This window comes from Maylandia zebra, linkage group LG23 (assembly GCF_041146795.1).
Source record: "Maylandia zebra isolate NMK-2024a linkage group LG23, Mzebra_GT3a, whole genome shotgun sequence".
Lineage (NCBI taxonomy): Eukaryota > Metazoa > Chordata > Actinopteri > Cichliformes > Cichlidae > Maylandia > Maylandia zebra.
The window spans coordinates 20,917,069-20,935,159 of record NC_135188.1 but is presented as its reverse complement, the minus strand read 5'-3'; the positions used below and the strand labels follow the sequence as shown (position 1 = coordinate 20,935,159).

General features: G+C 42.0%; 1 protein-coding gene across 1 annotated transcript; it reads right to left on the bottom strand.

Annotated features, from left to right (window-relative positions):
- Positions 1-5,199: 5,199 nt before the first annotated feature.
- On the bottom strand, positions 5,200-17,745 carry LOC101475194 (protein NLRC3). Its single transcript, XM_076880725.1, has 11 exons — positions 17,702-17,745; positions 14,039-14,176; positions 13,847-13,954; positions 12,914-12,986; positions 12,509-12,737; positions 10,592-12,380; positions 10,064-10,237; positions 9,743-9,916; positions 7,914-8,087; positions 6,393-6,439; positions 5,200-6,217 (listed from the first exon to the last, which is right to left on the bottom strand). Exons 2-11 carry the CDS (start codon positions 14,125-14,127, stop codon positions 5,691-5,693), a joined length of 3,384 nt encoding a protein of 1,127 aa, XP_076736840.1. The 5' UTR covers positions 14,128-14,176; positions 17,702-17,745; the 3' UTR covers positions 5,200-5,690.
- Positions 17,746-18,091: the final 346 nt, after the last annotated feature.

The window sequence follows — 18,091 nt, the reverse complement described above, 5'->3', positions numbered from 1 at the left end:
TCTACCTCTGGGAAATTGCAAAAATGGTTTGCTTTATTACATAAATACAAAAATATCTTCCATCAAATTGTGCAAATAGTTCTGCAACACTCCACAAAATTGAGGTACGAAAGACACATAGTAATAGTGTCACCAAGAAAATTCTAATGTACAATTTCAATTAACTGTTGGAACATTTAAAACATTTGAATGAAGCTGTAATTTCAATGGACTGTGTTTACAGCAGGAACTAGTAAACTCGAAAATATTCTTAGATATAACTGTTTGAAATTTATTATTTAAGTTACTCAGAGTTGAGCATTTTCAGAAAGGACATTGGCTGGGTTGATGGGGCCTGGCAGTCTGGGGGGGGGCTGGACCTGATGAGGTTGGGTGGGATACCAAGGTGGCCTAACCTGCGAACCTGCAAATTGAGAATGGTGGCCTCCCTGCTCAGCCTCCTTCGTGTCATAAATCATGTTCATGATGTTTCTCTTGAGTCGCAGCTGTAGAGCTCTGTCCTTTATGTTTCTCAACTCTGAGGCTACTTGTTGGCCAAACAGCTCCTCAGAATCTGCATTAGATGCTGATAGCGTTTGCTGGACCTGCTGAAGCAGGGAAAGTTTGGTCATCTCAATGCTGTGCTCTGTTGATTTTGGTGCATGTTTTTGCACTCTAGGTCTTTTAACAAGCCGACCTGTAGACTCTGAGATTGGTGGACTGTTTGAGGTGTTTTCCTCTTCCTGGCTCACTGAAACTGGGCTAGTGGTGTTTGAAGACATAAGGACATCTGCTTCAATTCCCATAGTGGACTGATCCTCATCTCCCTCCTCTGTTGCGCCTATATCCTCTGACTCTGTTCCAAGCTGTAGGAAACCGTACCAAAAGCAGACAAAGGGAAAGTGATAAAGATCTAAACAGTATTAGTTACATCAGACACTAATTTTACACTGTATACTTTGTGGCATTTATTTTACTAAAAACATTTCAACTGAGAATTACCTTTGACATCATTCACCACAAATATCCCGTCATAAGGTGTGTGTATCTGTGTATGCTTTTAAACTACTTGGTTATGAACTTACTCTCAGAGTGGACTCAGTCTGTCTATGAACAACATGTGCCTTCAAGAAGTCCAAATGTTTTAAGATCCAGGTCTGTTTGGGAGTTAGTGGTTTCTGGCCACTGCCACTAGGTTTCGGTTTTAGCAGTTTGCCATACTGCGTCCGAAGTGATGCAACCCGGGTTTTCACCTCATTCACTGAAAAATTTACATTAACATGTACTTTTTATTTAAATAGTTCAGATTCAAAGCTCTCCTCATACTAAAGTTAAAACTGCAGTTTGAGAGAGTTTTTACTTGGAAATGAATTATAAAAATAAATATTTCTGATAGTCGATTTATAGGGTTTAACATCTGTCTCTTTCTCTCCCTCTCTTTCACTCAGTCACAAACACCACTACCACCATCAACTTTGCTAAATTGCTAATGACAAAAAATTACCAGGAAGCTGCAATTGGGCAGCAATGTCCACCCAACTCCTGTCACGTTTGTTGCGGTCATGGTAATTTTTTGAAGCCACATCAAAAAGGCTCGGATGAGCTTGCCAAAGTTCAACCAGTTGTGCCTCCATCGCTTGTGTCCATACAATACGCTGCGCTGCCATGCTACTCCGTCTTTTCGCCGACGTTTATGTGTTTGCGCGTGCGCAGTGTGTGAAGCTGTGGTGACACCCTCACGACGGTTTGAAATCCTCCCGACCAAGCGATTGATGATCGGGAGCTGGTCGTGAGGTGTCAATCGCTTCTCATTACCCCACGTATACTACACGATGCACGACGCACGATGAAGGCCAAAATCGGGCCGATTGCCAAAACGGTCGCACGACTCAAAAATCGGCTCAAAATGGGCCAAAAATCGCACAGTGTAAGCCCAGCATTAGACATTCACATTACTCACACTCTCATTACACATACATATAGGATCTTGGGGGTGGGCACGATACACGGACTCCAAATTACCATCAGGGTGTACACCTCACCCCTGGCGTCGTTGCCCACCTCTCAATTTTAAATACACGTAGACATTGAGGGCTAGCAGGAGGGACTATGCGCTTACCTGCTGCTCTCTGGCAGGTAGCTCCATGCCCTCCTGGGTTTTAATTGCACCTTAGAACACACATGCATCAACACTACAATGAGCGGGTGGAGGGAGGTTTGGAGTCTTCTCTCACCCCCATTCTCTGCGGCCTGCTGGAGCAGGGGGGCTAGGAGGAGGAGTTGGCCTTCCGACTGCGGTCTGGAGTGTGGGGCCTCCCTGCTGCTACGGAGTCGGGGCGGTCTGCCTCTCCCCACCGCAGGGAAAAGGGTAACACCACCTGGGTCTGGGTGCGGTTCCCCCCTCCAGGGGCAAGGGTACCTAGACCCGGTTCGTAGAGTACGCTTGGGGAGTGTGATCGTGTGTACAGTGTCTCTTTATGTCTGTCTCCACGTTGGTTGAGTGTGGAGTAAGTGCATATGAGAGCATGAGGGTGGGAATGGATGTTTGTGTCTGTGTGTGCCTGTATTTCTGTGTCTATATGTCAGGTTGGGTATCAGACGCCACCTCTCTGGGGACATCTCAGGCCCTCCAAGGTTTGGAGGCCTATCTCCACCCACCACCACTTCCCCTGCCAGTGGCGGACTCCCTCAGGTGTCGGTGCGTTGGTGGTTCTTTGTGTCTGGGGGTGGGCGTCCAGGTACACACCAGCTCACTCCTGGGGCTCGCTCGGGCCACTTCGGAGGTGGGGTGCCCCCGGCCTCTCGGCCTGGGGCTTGGTCACTCAGGCACAGCTGGCTGCCGGCGGAGCTCACGGGCGCGTCACTGCAACTCCCCCTGGCTTCTGCTCGGTGGCTGCTGGGTGAGCCCTCATCTGGGACTCTCCTCAGCTCTTACTGGGACAGTGGCGTGGCTGCCCCTCTGTTGGTCTTCCTTGGTCTCTTGTGTTCTGGGGGCCTCTGGATGTCTGGAGTTTTGATCTCCTCCATACCTGCTTCATACCCTGGAGGACGGGGCTGTGGCCCCCCCATACTCCCTAGCAGATCGTTACATGGAGAAACCTTTGGAATGCAAGCATGCTGATCCACACAGGTATGCACACAGGTGTACACATGGGTATTCACAGACGCGGACTACAGCTTTCTTGGCTGCTGCCTCAAAGCACATTGTGCGCCGTCTATCTTGCGTGCTGCACAATATCGTTTATTATTTAGTATCTACTGTTATCTACTGCTAACTAGTTTATTGTGATGGTGCTGTTTTTGTTTTTTTTTTGCTCTTTGTTGTTTGCTTTCTCTTCTGTTTTTTTTCTCCATACAGGTGACCCAGGTGTTTTGTTTGTTTTTGTTTTTTTTTCCCTTTCTTCCCCCCCTTCTCACCGTCTCTTCTCCCCTTTGGTTTTCTTTCTCTCCCTCTCTTTCTTTCATTCTTTCTCCCTGTCCTATCCCCCAGTCATGTCTGTCCCGTTTGTAGCAACTGAAAATAAAATAAATTCATAATTATAATAAAGGTCAATCAAATGGACCAATATGGCAAGGCCATGATGATCCACTTGGTAAAATAAATCCGCTTGGCATCTTTCTTGGCCTTAAGACAACAATTCTGATGGCTAAAGATCCAAACGGGACACAAAAAAAAAAAAAATGTATTCCATTACAGAATACAGAATACATGCCCTAAAATGTATTCTGTAACGTATTCCGTTACGTTACTCAATGACAGTAACGTATTCTGAATACTTTGGATTACTTAATATATTATCATGCATTTTACAACTACGTGAATGTACTATTGCTGTGTGATTTATTACTATTACTGAAGGTCCGCGGCTCCGAACCGTAGTAAAGGGACCTCTGACTAATACCGTTCGGTGTCGGGCTCATAGCCGAAAACTAGCTTTACTTTGTTGTCTGGGTCAACTTTGCTAGCAAGAGACAGAGAGAGGCGTTGAAAGGCTGCTCCAACGAAACTTATTGTTTCGGAGGAAAACACGAACACAGTGTACTGTCACGGCTGGCGGAGGGAGCCGTGTGGTGTGGAGGAAAAGGAGGACCCAAGATGCAGCGAACTGATGACAGAGTGATGTTTATTTACAAGGTGGTGGTGGTGGCAAAAACAGGCAACTCAACATGAGCAATTACAAACCTAAACTGGGAGAAACTAAAGACAAACCTGAGACCATACAAAAGGGGTGCGGGGCAGAGAGACGCAGAGACAGGAACGAAACACCATAGAATGCAGAGCTACACGGAGGAACGCAGTGATACATGGATGAACGCAGACGAGCCGACGAGGAGCACAGGCAGACACCAACTATAAATACACACACCAGGTAATGAGGAAATGGCACACAGGAGGGGACACAGCTGGAACTTAATGGGCATAACGAGACACAGACCTACAAAGTAAAACAGGAAATCTAGAACCCGAACCGGACACAAGGGGGGAGGACACAGAATAACTAGAACAGAGGGAAATAGTCACAAAACACAAAACGCTGGGTCAACGACCCAGGACCATGACAGTGTACAGTCGAGTCTTAATAGCTTACTTACAACTGGGCTTGTCAGGCTCTCTTCTTGGCTGCAGTGGTTATTATTATATTTACATGCTTCCAGCTCCCGTTTTTGCTCGATGACAGCTCGTACTTTTCGACTCTCCTTTTTCTCCCTCCTCGCGCTCACAGACACATAACGTGTATGGCGGTCCAGTCTCCTTGCAGCACGGACTACACTGCCCATGAAGCTACATTCTGCATTCTGTCTATTAGCTTAGCACAACAACAACAAAAAGGCGCTCTCTCACCGAGGAAACACGCAGAGCGAGAGCGTCACCCTGTAACCATGGCAACCGCAACGCTGCCGCCTGGAACAACAGAACGTAGCTTTCAAACAAAACCCAAACAGTGCTGACCCGCCACAATATGAAACAGGAAAGTACCGCCGTGTAATCCATTTATTTCAACAAAGTAACTGTATTCTAAATACCACCTTTTTAAACGGTAACTGTAACGGAATACAGTTACTCATATTTTGTATTTTAAATACGTAACATCCGAGTAAATCCGTTACTCCCCAACACTGCCAGTGTTAACAGTGTGAATATAAATCTATATCAGTGTGGTTGAAAACAGTTATCAGTACAATTATTTGAAAAAGAAAAAACAACAACATTAAAACAGGTGGGATATATAAATAAAATGTAATTGAATTATTGTCATAAATATCTTTTAATTAACGCAAAAAACGCTTACTTACAAACAAAATAAAAATATGGAAAATGGGTTCAGCTCTCCTACTTACAGGTCTGTAGGTGATGTTTACTCAACATAAGACCAAGGTTAACGTCAGGGCTATACATGTAACCAGTTATATATCACAGAAAGTAAATGAAGGAACGGTCTACATATTAAATAAGAGCCTGACATGAGTATGAGAATATAGTTAATCTTTTAACCAGTAATGAGTATCAAGAGATATTTTTCTTTCAGAGTTAAAGAAAATGCTGGTTTCATTGGAGCTTCAGTGAATGTTGATCATAATCTAAACTCAGAGTAAAGAGAAATTTTATCTTCTGATGAAACAGGAGAGTCTCACTTTCTGAGTGAAAGAGACAGACATGTATAGACTGAACTATCTGTTCAACAGTCAGAGTGTTTCTCTTTATACTCAACTCAGCACAGAGTCACTGAGGAACCAGAAAGCCAGACTCTAAATCCAGGATAAAGAGGTTCAGTGAATGTGGTGTTGAAGGTGTGGAGGTGGATCAGAGTGTCAGAGGAGACTCTGTAGAAGGACAGAGTGCCAGCAGGACAGTCCACATACACTGCTACTCTGTTAGACACAGAGGAGGAGGAGATAAATGTTACTTTCTCATTGTGACTGACAGAAGGAGGGCCGTCATCACAACAGCTCAGACTCCAGGACTTTTCATTAAATCCAAAGGTACAGTCTCTACTATCTCCTTTCCTTTTGATTCTTCTGTAACTCACTGATATGTAAGCCAGTCCTTTCCACTCGACCTCCCAGTAACAGCGACCAGTCAGACCATCACTGCAAAGCAGCTGAGGCCAGTAATCAAATCTGTCTGAATGATCAGGATATGACTGAACCTCCTCCACATGTGTCACCTTCCTCTTGCTGTCAGAAAGTTTGAGGTTTTTGTTCACTGTGTTTGTATCAATTCTGAGTTGACAGGAATCTGATGGAGAGAACAAACACAATCCAGCTGCAGTTATTGATCCATCATCTGTTCATTGATTGACACTTTGATAATGACTCCTGACATCAGAGATGTGAATGAGTGATGTGACAGTTTGAAGATGGTTGAATGTGTGCTGCTTTGTTTTCATGAATCACATTAAAAACACACTTACACTTCCTCAGACCTGGTGTCAACCATCGGACTCCAGCAGGCTCCACCCTGAAAGGAGGAGGGGGTCAGACCAGCACATTCTTTTGACAAGGACACATCAACGTAACACTGAAATCACATGAAATGTTACTTTTTTCAATTTTAAAAGTCTTAATCCACAAAGAGACTTATTTATCCCAAATTCCAAAAAAAAAGTTGGGACCAGCAGAACAATCTGCATATAGTGCATAAAATGTAATGCAGTGATTTGCAAACCTCATAAACTTATATGTCTTATTACAATAGAACAAAGAAAACATTCACTGTTCACACTGGGAATCTACCATTTAAAAAACAAAATGGCATTTTTGTTGGAAGTGACATCTCAAAAGAGTTGTGATAGGGTCATGTTTGTCATTGTGTAGCACCCCCTCTTCTTTTAACAACAGGCCTCAGATCCACAAACCACCTCAACTGGCTCCTTTGGATATGGAAAAGTAGCAGCTCTACTATTATTCTCTCTTTAATGACCAAATTCCTAACCCCAACTCTAAAAGAGAGCCCAGCCAGAAACTCATTTCTGACGCTTGTATCCAAGACACCAGTCTGTAGGTGAGCGTACGAACATAGACTGACCAGTAAATCTGCAGCTTTGCTTTTATGCCCAACTTTCTCTTCATCACACTAGATTGATTAGGGCAGACCAATCTGTCAGTCTTATTTTAACTCCCCCTACCCTAACTTTGAAACAAGACCCAAAGATTCTTAAACTTCTCCGCTTAGAAGTGCTGATTCTCACTCACACCACTTTACGCTTGTTTAAAGACTCTAAGTAGCTCCAGTGCAAGCTGAAGTTCACTAACCGGTGAAGCCAAAAGAAAAAAACTCAATTGGTGACAAAGGATAGCCCTGGTTGAGTCCAACGCCCACCAGAAATTATTCCAACTGACTTTAAATATAAACCAAGTTCTCGCTATGGTTGCCAAGGGCTACATGGCCTGTAACAATGGACCAGACACCATACTCATGAATTACCCCCCCCCACAAGACACCCCTAAGGACCCTATCACAAAACACATGAAGTTGGTTGGGCACCCTCGAATATCCTTGAAAGGATAAAAAGTTGGTTAAGTGTTTCACAATAAGGACTCTTCCTGAATCCAATGTTCAACTAACAGATGGACTCTCCTCTTTAGTACCCTGGCATAAACAATACTGGGAGGCTGAGGAGTGTGATTGTAAAAGATACAGACATGTTTTTAAAATATATAATAATATATTTAGAGCTACTTTTTATTAATGTCACAGTGTGGTGCAATATAACAGGATATACTAACACACACACACACACAAATAGTGAAAGGCAGAAAAAAATTTTTTTTAATCACAAAGCTGATTATTTTAAGTAACTTTCTGAATAAAAGAGCATCTTGTTTAAAGAGTCTACCTCTTTGATGTTTGTATATTCAGGCTGCAGCAATTTATTTTTTGGATACTGAAGGTAAAAACACCTGTCCTCCCGCATCAGGCATTCCTTCTGTACCTGAGTGTTTCCAGTCTCCAGAGTGGATCCTTTAGTCCAGCTGAAAGCAGCTTCATTCCTGACTCTCCTGGATGATTGTAGCTCAGGTCAAGCTCTCTCAGATGGGAAGGGTTGGAGCTCAGGGCTGAAGCCAGAGAAATGCAGCCTCTCTGTGCAATAAGACAGCCTGAAAGACTACAGACACATAATATAATTAATTCAAGGTTTTAAATTAAAACAGAATGCAATGATTTACAAAACTCATGAAACTATACTTTTTAAAAATAGAACTCAGAAATATATTAAATGTTTCAAAAGAGACATTTTACTATTTCATGAAAAATATTAGCTCATTTTGAAATTAAAGACAGCAAGACAGCTCAAAAAAGTTGGAACAAGGGCAACAAAAGGTTGTAAAAGTAAGTGGTACTAATAAGAAACAGCTCAAGGAAGATTTTGCAGCTAATCTGGCAACAGGTCAATATCGTTACTGGGTATAAAAAGAGAATCTTAGTGAAGCAGTTGCTAAGATGTAAGAATGAGCAGAGGTTCACAAATCCAGTGTCTTCAAATTGTGGAATTTCAGAATTGTATTTCAAAAGAATTTCAAAAGTTTCTCAACATAAAATTATGAAAACTCTGAATACTTCTTTTTCTTTTTTGCTTTACAGAGATAATGCACTTAATCTATTCAGTTAAATTTAGCATTATTTATAAATTGACAATTCCAACAGATGACAAAAGTTGTCTCAGATTGCTTCACAATGTAAGATAAGAGTCTGCAACATTAGACAGAACATCAGGACAGTCAAGAAACCTGCTCATTGTATCATGGGAAGCCGCAGCAACCTAAACTGGTTAACTAAGAAGATTCAGAGTCACCTGATCCAGTCCTAACTATATGCTTTATCAAAAAGGAAATTATGAAGCCTAATCTTAAAAGTAGTAAAAGTAAATTTGCTGAATCCTAACTGGTCTTAAAGATTTGATGGGGAGTAATTATTCAACACTATGAATGTGAGGAGAAAGCTTTTAAATTAAATTCTCAATTTGACAAGTAGAAAATAGAGACACGATCCCTCTTTCTAATCTTTCTCAGAATGCTTGATCAACAGTTTTAGTAAATGGCCTGTATTTTGTATAGCGGTTTACTAGTCCCTAAGGACCCCAAAGCGCTTTACACAACCAGTCATCCACCCATTCACACAATGGTGATAGCAAGCTACAGTGTGGTCACAGCTACCCTGGGGCGCACTGACAGAGGCGAGGCTGCCACTGGCGCCACTCTGGCCCTCTGACCACCACCACCAGTAGGCAACGGGTGAAGTGTCTTGCCCAAGGACACAATGACCGAGACTGTCCAAGCCGGGGCTCGAACCGGCAACCTTCCGATTACAAGGCGAACTCCCAACTCTTGAGCCACGATCATTCAACTGACAGCTCCTCAAGCCTACTAATAAGGAATTACATTAGTACACACTTGACTTACACAATGGTATAAGAGTAACAGATGAATAAACATTGGTATTTATAAATGTCATATTAAGAAGATGCAATGATACATAAATGACTTGCTCCTACATTGTCAAACATTAGTAAGCTAATGGCAATGTGACATTATTATAAAGTGCTACCAAATAAATGAATAAAACTAAATTATTAACAAGGGGAGCCTACAGTGAGTCTACAGTGCTACAGGTTAAAAATAAATGGTATGTGGTTTGAAGTCTGCACTTCAATGGGAAACTTAGCTGCTATATCATCTTAAATTGGTCATTTGATTTCGATGCACTGGCGTGTCCATCGACTCGAGAGGGTTACATAATCAGTGGTAATGTCTAAATCCTGACCTGAGACTTTTCAGTGTACAGTGTGGATTTTTCAATCCAGCAGAAAGTAGAATTCCACCGGAATCTTGCAGGTCATTGTTACTGAGGTCCAGCTCTCTCAGACGAAAAGACTGGGAGAGGAAAACTGAGGACAGAGCTTCACAGCTTCTCTCTGTTAAGTAACAGGAAGTCAATCTGAAAAATAAAACCACGAGGAGCTACTAGATTTAGAAAAACTTATTTCATTTTTTAAGCATTGATTCTAACTAAGAATGCAGCAACGATCAACTAAGCTTTCTCTAACAGGAGGCAGTAACAATGAAGTATATCATTTGACCTCACCTGAGACTTTGCAGGTTACAATATGGACTTTCTAGTCCTGTCGATAGAAGCTTCAATCCTGAATCCTGCAGGTCATTGCTGCTCAGGTCCAGTTCTCTCAGATTGCAGGATTGTGAGGTGAGAACTGAGGACAAGACTTCACAGCTGCTCTCTGAGAGGTTACAGAGATTCAGTCTGAAAAAAAAAATCATATTTGTGATCAAATGAAATCACTTATTTATTAATACTGAACAAGAAAAATTACTATTGCATCTAATGAGCTTGGAAAGAAAAGCGTCTGGACTTCTTTAAGTTGCTTGAAGACACAGGGCTTACATCAAGGATTCTCCACCATTTGACCCTAGGACTGAAGAAGCTTCTCGGATGAGAGATGAAATGTCTTCAAGCAACTTAAAGAAGTCCAAACGCTTTTCTTTCCAAGCTCCTTACACTATGATGACCTGGATGACTGAGAACCTTCACAGACATACTGACTATTGCATCATTACAATTTAATGTTAAAAAAGGGATGAACACATATTTACTTACAGAGCTTTGTTGGAGGCTTTGATCACTGGCAGCAGCCTCAGAAAAGCCTTCTCTGAAGCAGAGTATTTCTTCAGGTCAAACACATCCAAATCTTTTTCTGATGAGAGTAAGATGAAGACCAGAGCTGACCACTGAGCAGGAGACAGTTTATCTGCAGAGAGACGTCCTGATCTCAGGTACCATTGGATCTCCTTGACTAGAGAGCGATCATTCAGTTCATTCAGACAGTGGAACAGGTTGATGCTTTTCTCTGCAGACAGATTCTCACTGAGCTTCTCCTTGATGTATTGGACTATTGTCTGATTGGTCTGTGAGGCACTTACTGTCTGTGTGAGCAGGCCTTGTAGGAGAGTCTGACTGGTTTGCAGTGAAAGACCCAGGAGGAAGCGGAGGAACAAATCCGAGTGTCCATTTGGATCCGTTAAAGCCTTGTTCACAGCATTCTCGTAGAAACGTGTTTCTTTTGTTGTTTCAGAAAACCTGGATGTTGCTTCTTGTACTTCCAGCAGATTGACTCCAGAGTGGAAGAACATCAGATGGACATGAAGAGCAGCCAGAAACTCCTGAACACTCAGATGAAGGAAACAAAAAACTTTTTTCTGGTACAGTCCTCTCTCCTCTCTAAAGATCTGTGTGAACACTCCTGAGTACACTGAGGCTGCTCTGATATCGATGCCACACTCTGTCAGGTCTGATTCATAAAGGATCAGGTTTCCTTTCTGCAGCTGTTCAAAAGCCAGTTTTCCCAGAGACTCAATCATCTTCCTGCTCTCTGGACTCCAGTGTGGATCTGTCTCAGATCCTCCATCATACTTGACCTTCTTCACTTTGGCCTGGATCACCAAGAAGTGAATGTACATCTCAGTCAGGTTCTTGGGCAGCTCTCCTACCTCTCTGGTTTTCAACACATCCTCCAGAACTGTAGCAGTGATCCAGCAGAAGACTGGGATGTAGCACATGATGTGGAGGCTTCGTGATGTCTTGATGTGGAACATGATCCTGTTGGCCTGTTCCTCATCTCTGAACCTCTTCCTGAAGTACTCCTCCTTCTGTGGGTCAGTGAACCCCCTGACCTCTGTCACCATGTCAATACACTCAGCAGGGATCTGACTTGCTGCTGCAGGTCGTGTGGTTATCCAGAGGTGAGAAGAGGGAAGCAGCTTCCCCCTGATGAGGTTTATAAGCAGCACATCCACTGAGGTGGACTCTCGAGGATCATTTAGGACATCAGTGTTGTGGAAGTCCAGAGGAAGTCGACACTCATCCAGACCATCAAAGATGAACACAACCTGGAAGTCTTCAAAGCTGCAGATTCCGGCTTGGGTGGTTTCAGTAAAGAAGTGATGAACAAGTTCCACCAAGCTGAACTTTTCCTCTCTCAGCACATTCAGCTCTCTGAAAGTGAATGGAAATATGAACTGGATGTCCTGGTTCGCTTTGTCTTCAGCCCAGTCCAGAGTGAACTTCTGTGTTAAGACTGTTTTCCCAATGCCAGCCACTCCTTTTGTCAGCACTGTTCTGATTGGTTGCTTTCTTGCATGTGAGGCTTTAAAGAGATCTACTAGTTTGATTGTTGTTTCTGGTCTGTCAGGTGTCATGGATGCTGTTTCAATCTGTCTGACCTCATGTTCACGACTGACCTCTGTAGTCTCCCCCTCTGTGATGTAGACCTCTGTGTAGATCTGATTCAGAAGGGTTGGGTTTCCTGCTTTAGGAGTCCCTTCAAACACACACTGGAACTTCTCTCTCAGGCTAAATTTAAGTGCACGTTGACAAACTGCAGCATGTTCTGAATAAAACAAATGTAGACATGAGTATGTTGGTCCTCTAGAGTGACTACATGTTGATCCTTTTCTTGAGACACTAGTAAACATTCATTACATCTAGCAGCTCACATGTTTTAAGAAATCATCTTACTGTTTTGGAGACAGTCAGCCAGCTTCTCCTGCTTCATTCTCCTCAGGAAGTTCAGTGTGATCTTCATAAATGCCTCTCTGCTGGTTCTTATCTGCTCTCTAGCCTCACTCTCCAGCTCTTCATCATCCTCTCTCTGACTCTTTAGGCATTCTGGGTAATCTGGATTGAGAACCATCTGGATCTTCTTCAGCTCATTCTTGGCAAAAGTGGTGATGTTGTGCTCCAGCAACTGGAACAGAATACTATATGAATGACCAAATCAGACTAATATCATGGAATCAAACTGAAATTATGGAGCCAAATATCAGATCCATGTTGGACACAGTTCACTGGTCTACAGAGTGCAGCATGAAGAGGGCTGTGTGCAGAATATAAAAAACATGCAAATGTAGTTGTTGTACAGACCATAAATATGGAGTCCAAATGATGCTGCTGGGTAGACTTGCTACTGGGAGACTCTGAGCTCTCTTGGTCCCATCTGTTGAGCAATGATACAGATTTTGTAAGTAATAGTAAATAACAAAAATTATTATAAGGTATAAATAATTATAAGGTATGTATTATAAGGTAAAGGCAACAGTAATTACAGCACTCTGGGCAATGACCAAACAAAAGTGGGAGCAATTAGCTCCAACAGATTCCAGGAACAACATCTGTGATCTCCGTCCAGAATAGTGCTGTTGTTGCAACTACTAAGATATTGCTCAGGACCTTAAAGCTCCCACGACTCTGGTAGAGATCCTGAGCTAGTGATTTTTCTACTCTACTTAAAACCCTTCATGCAACATGCCACTTTCACACCCATGTGTTTTTTTCTACCTATGTGCTTTTTATCTTCTGGAAAAAAAAGCTTCTGGACTTATTTAAGTTGCTTGAAGACATTTCACCTCTCATCTGAGAAGCTTCTTCAGTTCTAGGGTCAAATGGTGGAGAGTCCTAGATTTAAGCCCTAGCGGAGTGTCCCCTGAGGAAGTCATGAACCCCCTGTTGATCCTCTACCTAATCACACGAGCCAAGGTGTGAAAACGGGTGTAGGTTACAATCGGTGAAAGTTTTGGGTGAACCTGCTGTGAAACCTAGCCCCACCGTGTGAGCTCAGATGATTTCCTGAGGGGCAATTCTTTTTTTCATTTAGCAAGTAGGTTTGGATAAATATTTTTCTCCATGAATAAATAAAATAACTATTTAAAAACAGCATTTTATATTTACTCGGGTTATCTTTGTCTGAAAATAATATTTGTTTGGTGATCTGAAAAATTTACATGTGACAAATACAAAAAAAAAAAAAGAATCAAGAAGGAGACAAGTATTTTGACAAAGCATATATAAATAGATTACCTCTCTACAGCAGAACATCTTCCTTCTTTAAAATCAGTAATAAAACCCTTGGAGTTGTCGCTCTTTAATGACACACAGCTTGGATCAGGTTCAGGTCCAGGTTGGTTCCTGTGAATAATGATGGAGCAGTGATGTGAGTGCTGAGCTGTGACATGGAGAAGAGTCATGGACAGTTAGAGGTGGTCATCTCACCTCTGAGCTTTGGTCTGGCTCTCATGTTCCCCACACAGAGTGGTTTTAGAGGGAGGGACTCCCTCCTGTCTGTCCTCACACTGATACATGCTGCTGAATTCACATCCACATCTGATTATATCCTCTTATGTGTGGAAACTAAAATAATAAGTTTGACACTTGGGTAAAACACAGACTAGAGTTTAGAGAAAACAAAAGTTGAAATCTCGGAGTTAACTGGTCCTTGAAAATAACCCTAAAAATTAACCAAATAACATATTTTACTAAAAAACGATTAAGAATAATTTTTGTTCTTAACCATATGTACCAGCTATAGTACAGTTTTGCACAAGCTGATGGTAGTTTTCATACATCCTGTCATACAAATACAGTACATTTACTTTTATCAGTGTAAACAAAACAAGTATTACCAGTACTACCACCACCCCCTCCCACAGAGCCCTGAACACAAAATTGCAGAAACTGAAAATTCAAAAGGGAAAGAAGACCAGAAGAACCAAAGAATTGCTGCACATCGTGGTAGCTAAGCTAGACCTTAGCTACCACAATCCTCTCTCTATTTCCTGCTCGTGCCGAGACATGAGTGCAACCCCCGTTTCTTCGAAGTACTTTCTTCTGTGTATATACTTAATGCCAATGAATCACCATTACAGGTACAAATAAAAGAATACAGCTGTTAGTTCATTTACACAACACAACATTGAAAACTTTGATTTACAATTGCAAATGTAACCTGCCTCTAAAGTGCAAATGAAAATTAAAAGACGATACAGATGCTGCTCTTCCGGTGTTCCAGATCTACTGGCGTTTAGATCAACTGGCGTTGGTCGAACAGATGTGTGGCAGTCTTGCGTTTCAGTAGCTCCTACCGACAAACCAGCAAAAAAACGCCAAATGTGTCATCTGTGACACTTGTGAGGTTGTCTCAAACACACTCCGTCAGTCTTGATGCTGTTGAACAACAAAATGTTTAAAAATGTGGCGAGTTTATCTGGTGATATCCTCATGCGCGACGCGATCGCAAAAACAGCAAACAAGTAACACCACGCCGATGTTGTTCACAGGACAGCAAGAGTAAACGATCGGGAGACTGTTGTCGTCGTTATCGTTCCCCTCGCACGGTTTATTTCTCCGAATTCAGCGTTTTTGCTTCACAACTAAAGCGAGCAGTTTACTTTGTGCACTAACATGGAGTCGAGTCAACCAGCGCCACCTCTGGCCAAGTGCCACAGCCTACAGCCAGATCAACTGGTGACACACATCTGCACCACGTTTGAATTCGTGTCATGCACATTTGTACCTTTCAATTGTGTCTGTTTGTGCGTCATGCAAATAAACCTTTGAAAAGAATGAAATGATATCATGTATTTATTATCAGCCTACATTTGTACAAAATTCCAAATTATATACACAAAGTCATAGAAATCACCACTCCAATTGGTCATCATGATTTTGATATTCTCTTTTTCCATAACAATGAAATACACCTTGGACAAATATGACACATCAATATTTCATTAGTGTTGTAACATCACATGTCGTTAGCATAGTCTGTCTGTGTCTTCCCTCTGCAAACGAACATTTCAGAGTTGGTTGTTATATACAGTCTGTATAAGTGTGGTTAATCTAATAAACATTTGTAAGGAGATGGCAGTTACTGTGAATGTACTGCAGGTGATTAGTAATAAACAGTCAGACAATGACCCTGACAATCTCATTCAATCTTGCAGATTGAATGCACCTTCTGTGGAAAGTGGTACCACACAGTGTTGTGGACAAATGTTGTGGGTGCTAAATAAACAGAAAAAAGTGATCCCTGTTGTCTTTGCTTACTGATTGTTTTTAGTGTTGACAATCCACATTGCTGGCATTGCATCTGTCAACATGTTTGTGGGCAGATTTGGATGTACCAGGGGTTAGTGCAGCCACTTAGCCTCTACTCAATGTGATCATAGCAGCAGGTGCAGATGTGTCACAAGTTAATCTAGTAGTAGGCTATGGTAGTAGTGGACTGACCTCCATTGGAGACTGCTCCAGCTGCTGTGTGATAGTGGATCTGCTACAAATTGAAGATCATAAGCAAGTTTTGGAAATTAACCCTTGTATTATGTTGAAGAACAAACAATTGACATTGATTTTGTTGCGGGTCATTTTGACCCGTACTGTGTAAATCCACTCAGAATTATCCAAAAACTGCAATAAAACAACAGCAACTTTATTTTCCATTAGATAAACATGTAGAACACAGACATACAACAGTGACTTTCCATAACTATTTTAGGAACAATTTGGTTTTTCGTTCTTACAAACACATTTCTTTTGAACTTGCCCAACGTTCTCAGTTTTTCAATGCTCAACATTTTCAATTTTGTCCACATGCTGGACAAAATGTGCTTTCTGCAGATGTACTTCTTGCATTCCTCACAGAAAGTGCTTGTTTTCAAACAGGAATCTTCCTAACTAAGATTTAAAACAAAGGATTTCTACGTCTCCTCCAGTCTCACAAACAGATGACAAACCAAGCGACACACCTGAGTCACTGACTTTCTTAAATCCACTCACTCTCACTGGCTCTGTTTATTACTAATCACTGTGTAACTGCTGTGAATTCAAAGTAACTGCCGTCTCCTTACAAATCTTCATTAGATTAACCACACTTATACAGACTGTATATAACTCCAGCCATGTTGATGGATTGCCTAAATTGGCTGGAAATATTAATTTCCAGGGAAAAGACACAGACAGACGATGCTTACAGGATGTGATGTGACAACACTAATGAAATATTGATGTGTCATATTTGTCCAAGGTGTATTTCATTGTTATGGAAAAAGAGAATATCAAAATCATGATGACCAATTGGGGTGGTGATGTCTATGACTTTGTGTATATAATTTGGAATTTTGTACAAATGTAGGCCAATAAGGAATATATGATATCATTTCATTCTTTTCAAAGGTTTATTTGCATGACGCACAAACAGACACAATTGAAAGGTACAAATGTGCATGACACGAATTCAAACGTGGTGCAGATGTGTGTCACCAGTTGATCTGGCTGTAGGCTGTGGCACTTGGCCAGAGGTGGCGCTGGTTGACTCGACTCCATGTTAGTGCACAAAGTAAACTGCTCGCTTTAGTTGTGAAGCAAAAACGCTGAATTCGGAGAAATAAACCGTGCGAGGGGAACGATAACGACGACAACAGTCTCCCGATCGTTTACTCTTGCTGTCCTGTGAACAACATCGGCGTGGTGTTACTTGTTTGCTGTTTTTGCGATCGCGTCGCGCATGAGGATATCACCAGATAAACTCGCCACATTTTTAAACATTTTGTTGTTCAACAGCATCAAGACTGACGGAGTGTGTTTGAGACAACCTCACAAGTGTCACAGATGACACATTTGGCGTTTTTTTGCTGGTTTGTCGGTAGTAGCTACTGAAACGCAAGACTGCCACACATCTGTTCGACCAACGCCAGTTGATCTAAACGCCAGTAGATCTGGAACACCGGGACTCTGCGCAAACAAACGCAAACTACTAAATTGCGGATAAACAATTACTGTAAGCCTCCTTCGTCCCGAGCTCCCAGTTCTAGCTGTGAGTCCGTTAACGTCTGTTGTTTGTAAGCTGCACACAGGTCATGTTAGCAATGAAAACATTACCTTCACACGCAGCTTTAAACGGAACCGATCATCTGCGCCACAACCTTCAAAGAAAAAAAAAGAAAACGGAAAGTTTTGTAAACACCCAAAGATGCGTTTGAGAGCAGCTTCACAATCAGGGAAATCAGAGACTGGCCAGTATGGGATTTAATTCTAGAAATGTTTGTTAAAGGTTTTGCAGAAATCATTCTCACTGCCCTGTTATTGAATGTACACTCCAAAAGGATCTGTTTATACTGCAGTGTGACACCGTGTTTTTGAATTAAACCTAGTTTTAATTTAGGAGTACAATAAAAACAGGTTTGAATGTCCTGATGCTTCCGTGCTCTTACACAGAGGCCTTGAAGCTTCAGCAGCAAGTTTGTCAGTTTAGCTAATATAGTATAGGGT

Coding starts and splice junctions, on each gene's coding strand:
- LOC101475194 (XM_076880725.1), bottom strand. CDS start 14,127: ATGTATCAGTGTGAGGACAGACAGGAGGGAGTCCCTCCCTCTAAAACC. Junction 8,088..9,742: donor TGTACACTGAAAAGTCTCAG/GTCAGGATTTAG, acceptor ATGTGTCTGTAG/TCTTTCAGGCTGTCTTATTG. Junction 6,440..7,913: donor TGGAGACTGGAAACACTCAG/GTACAGAAGGAA, acceptor TCCTCCTTTCAG/GGTGGAGCCTGCTGGAGTCC.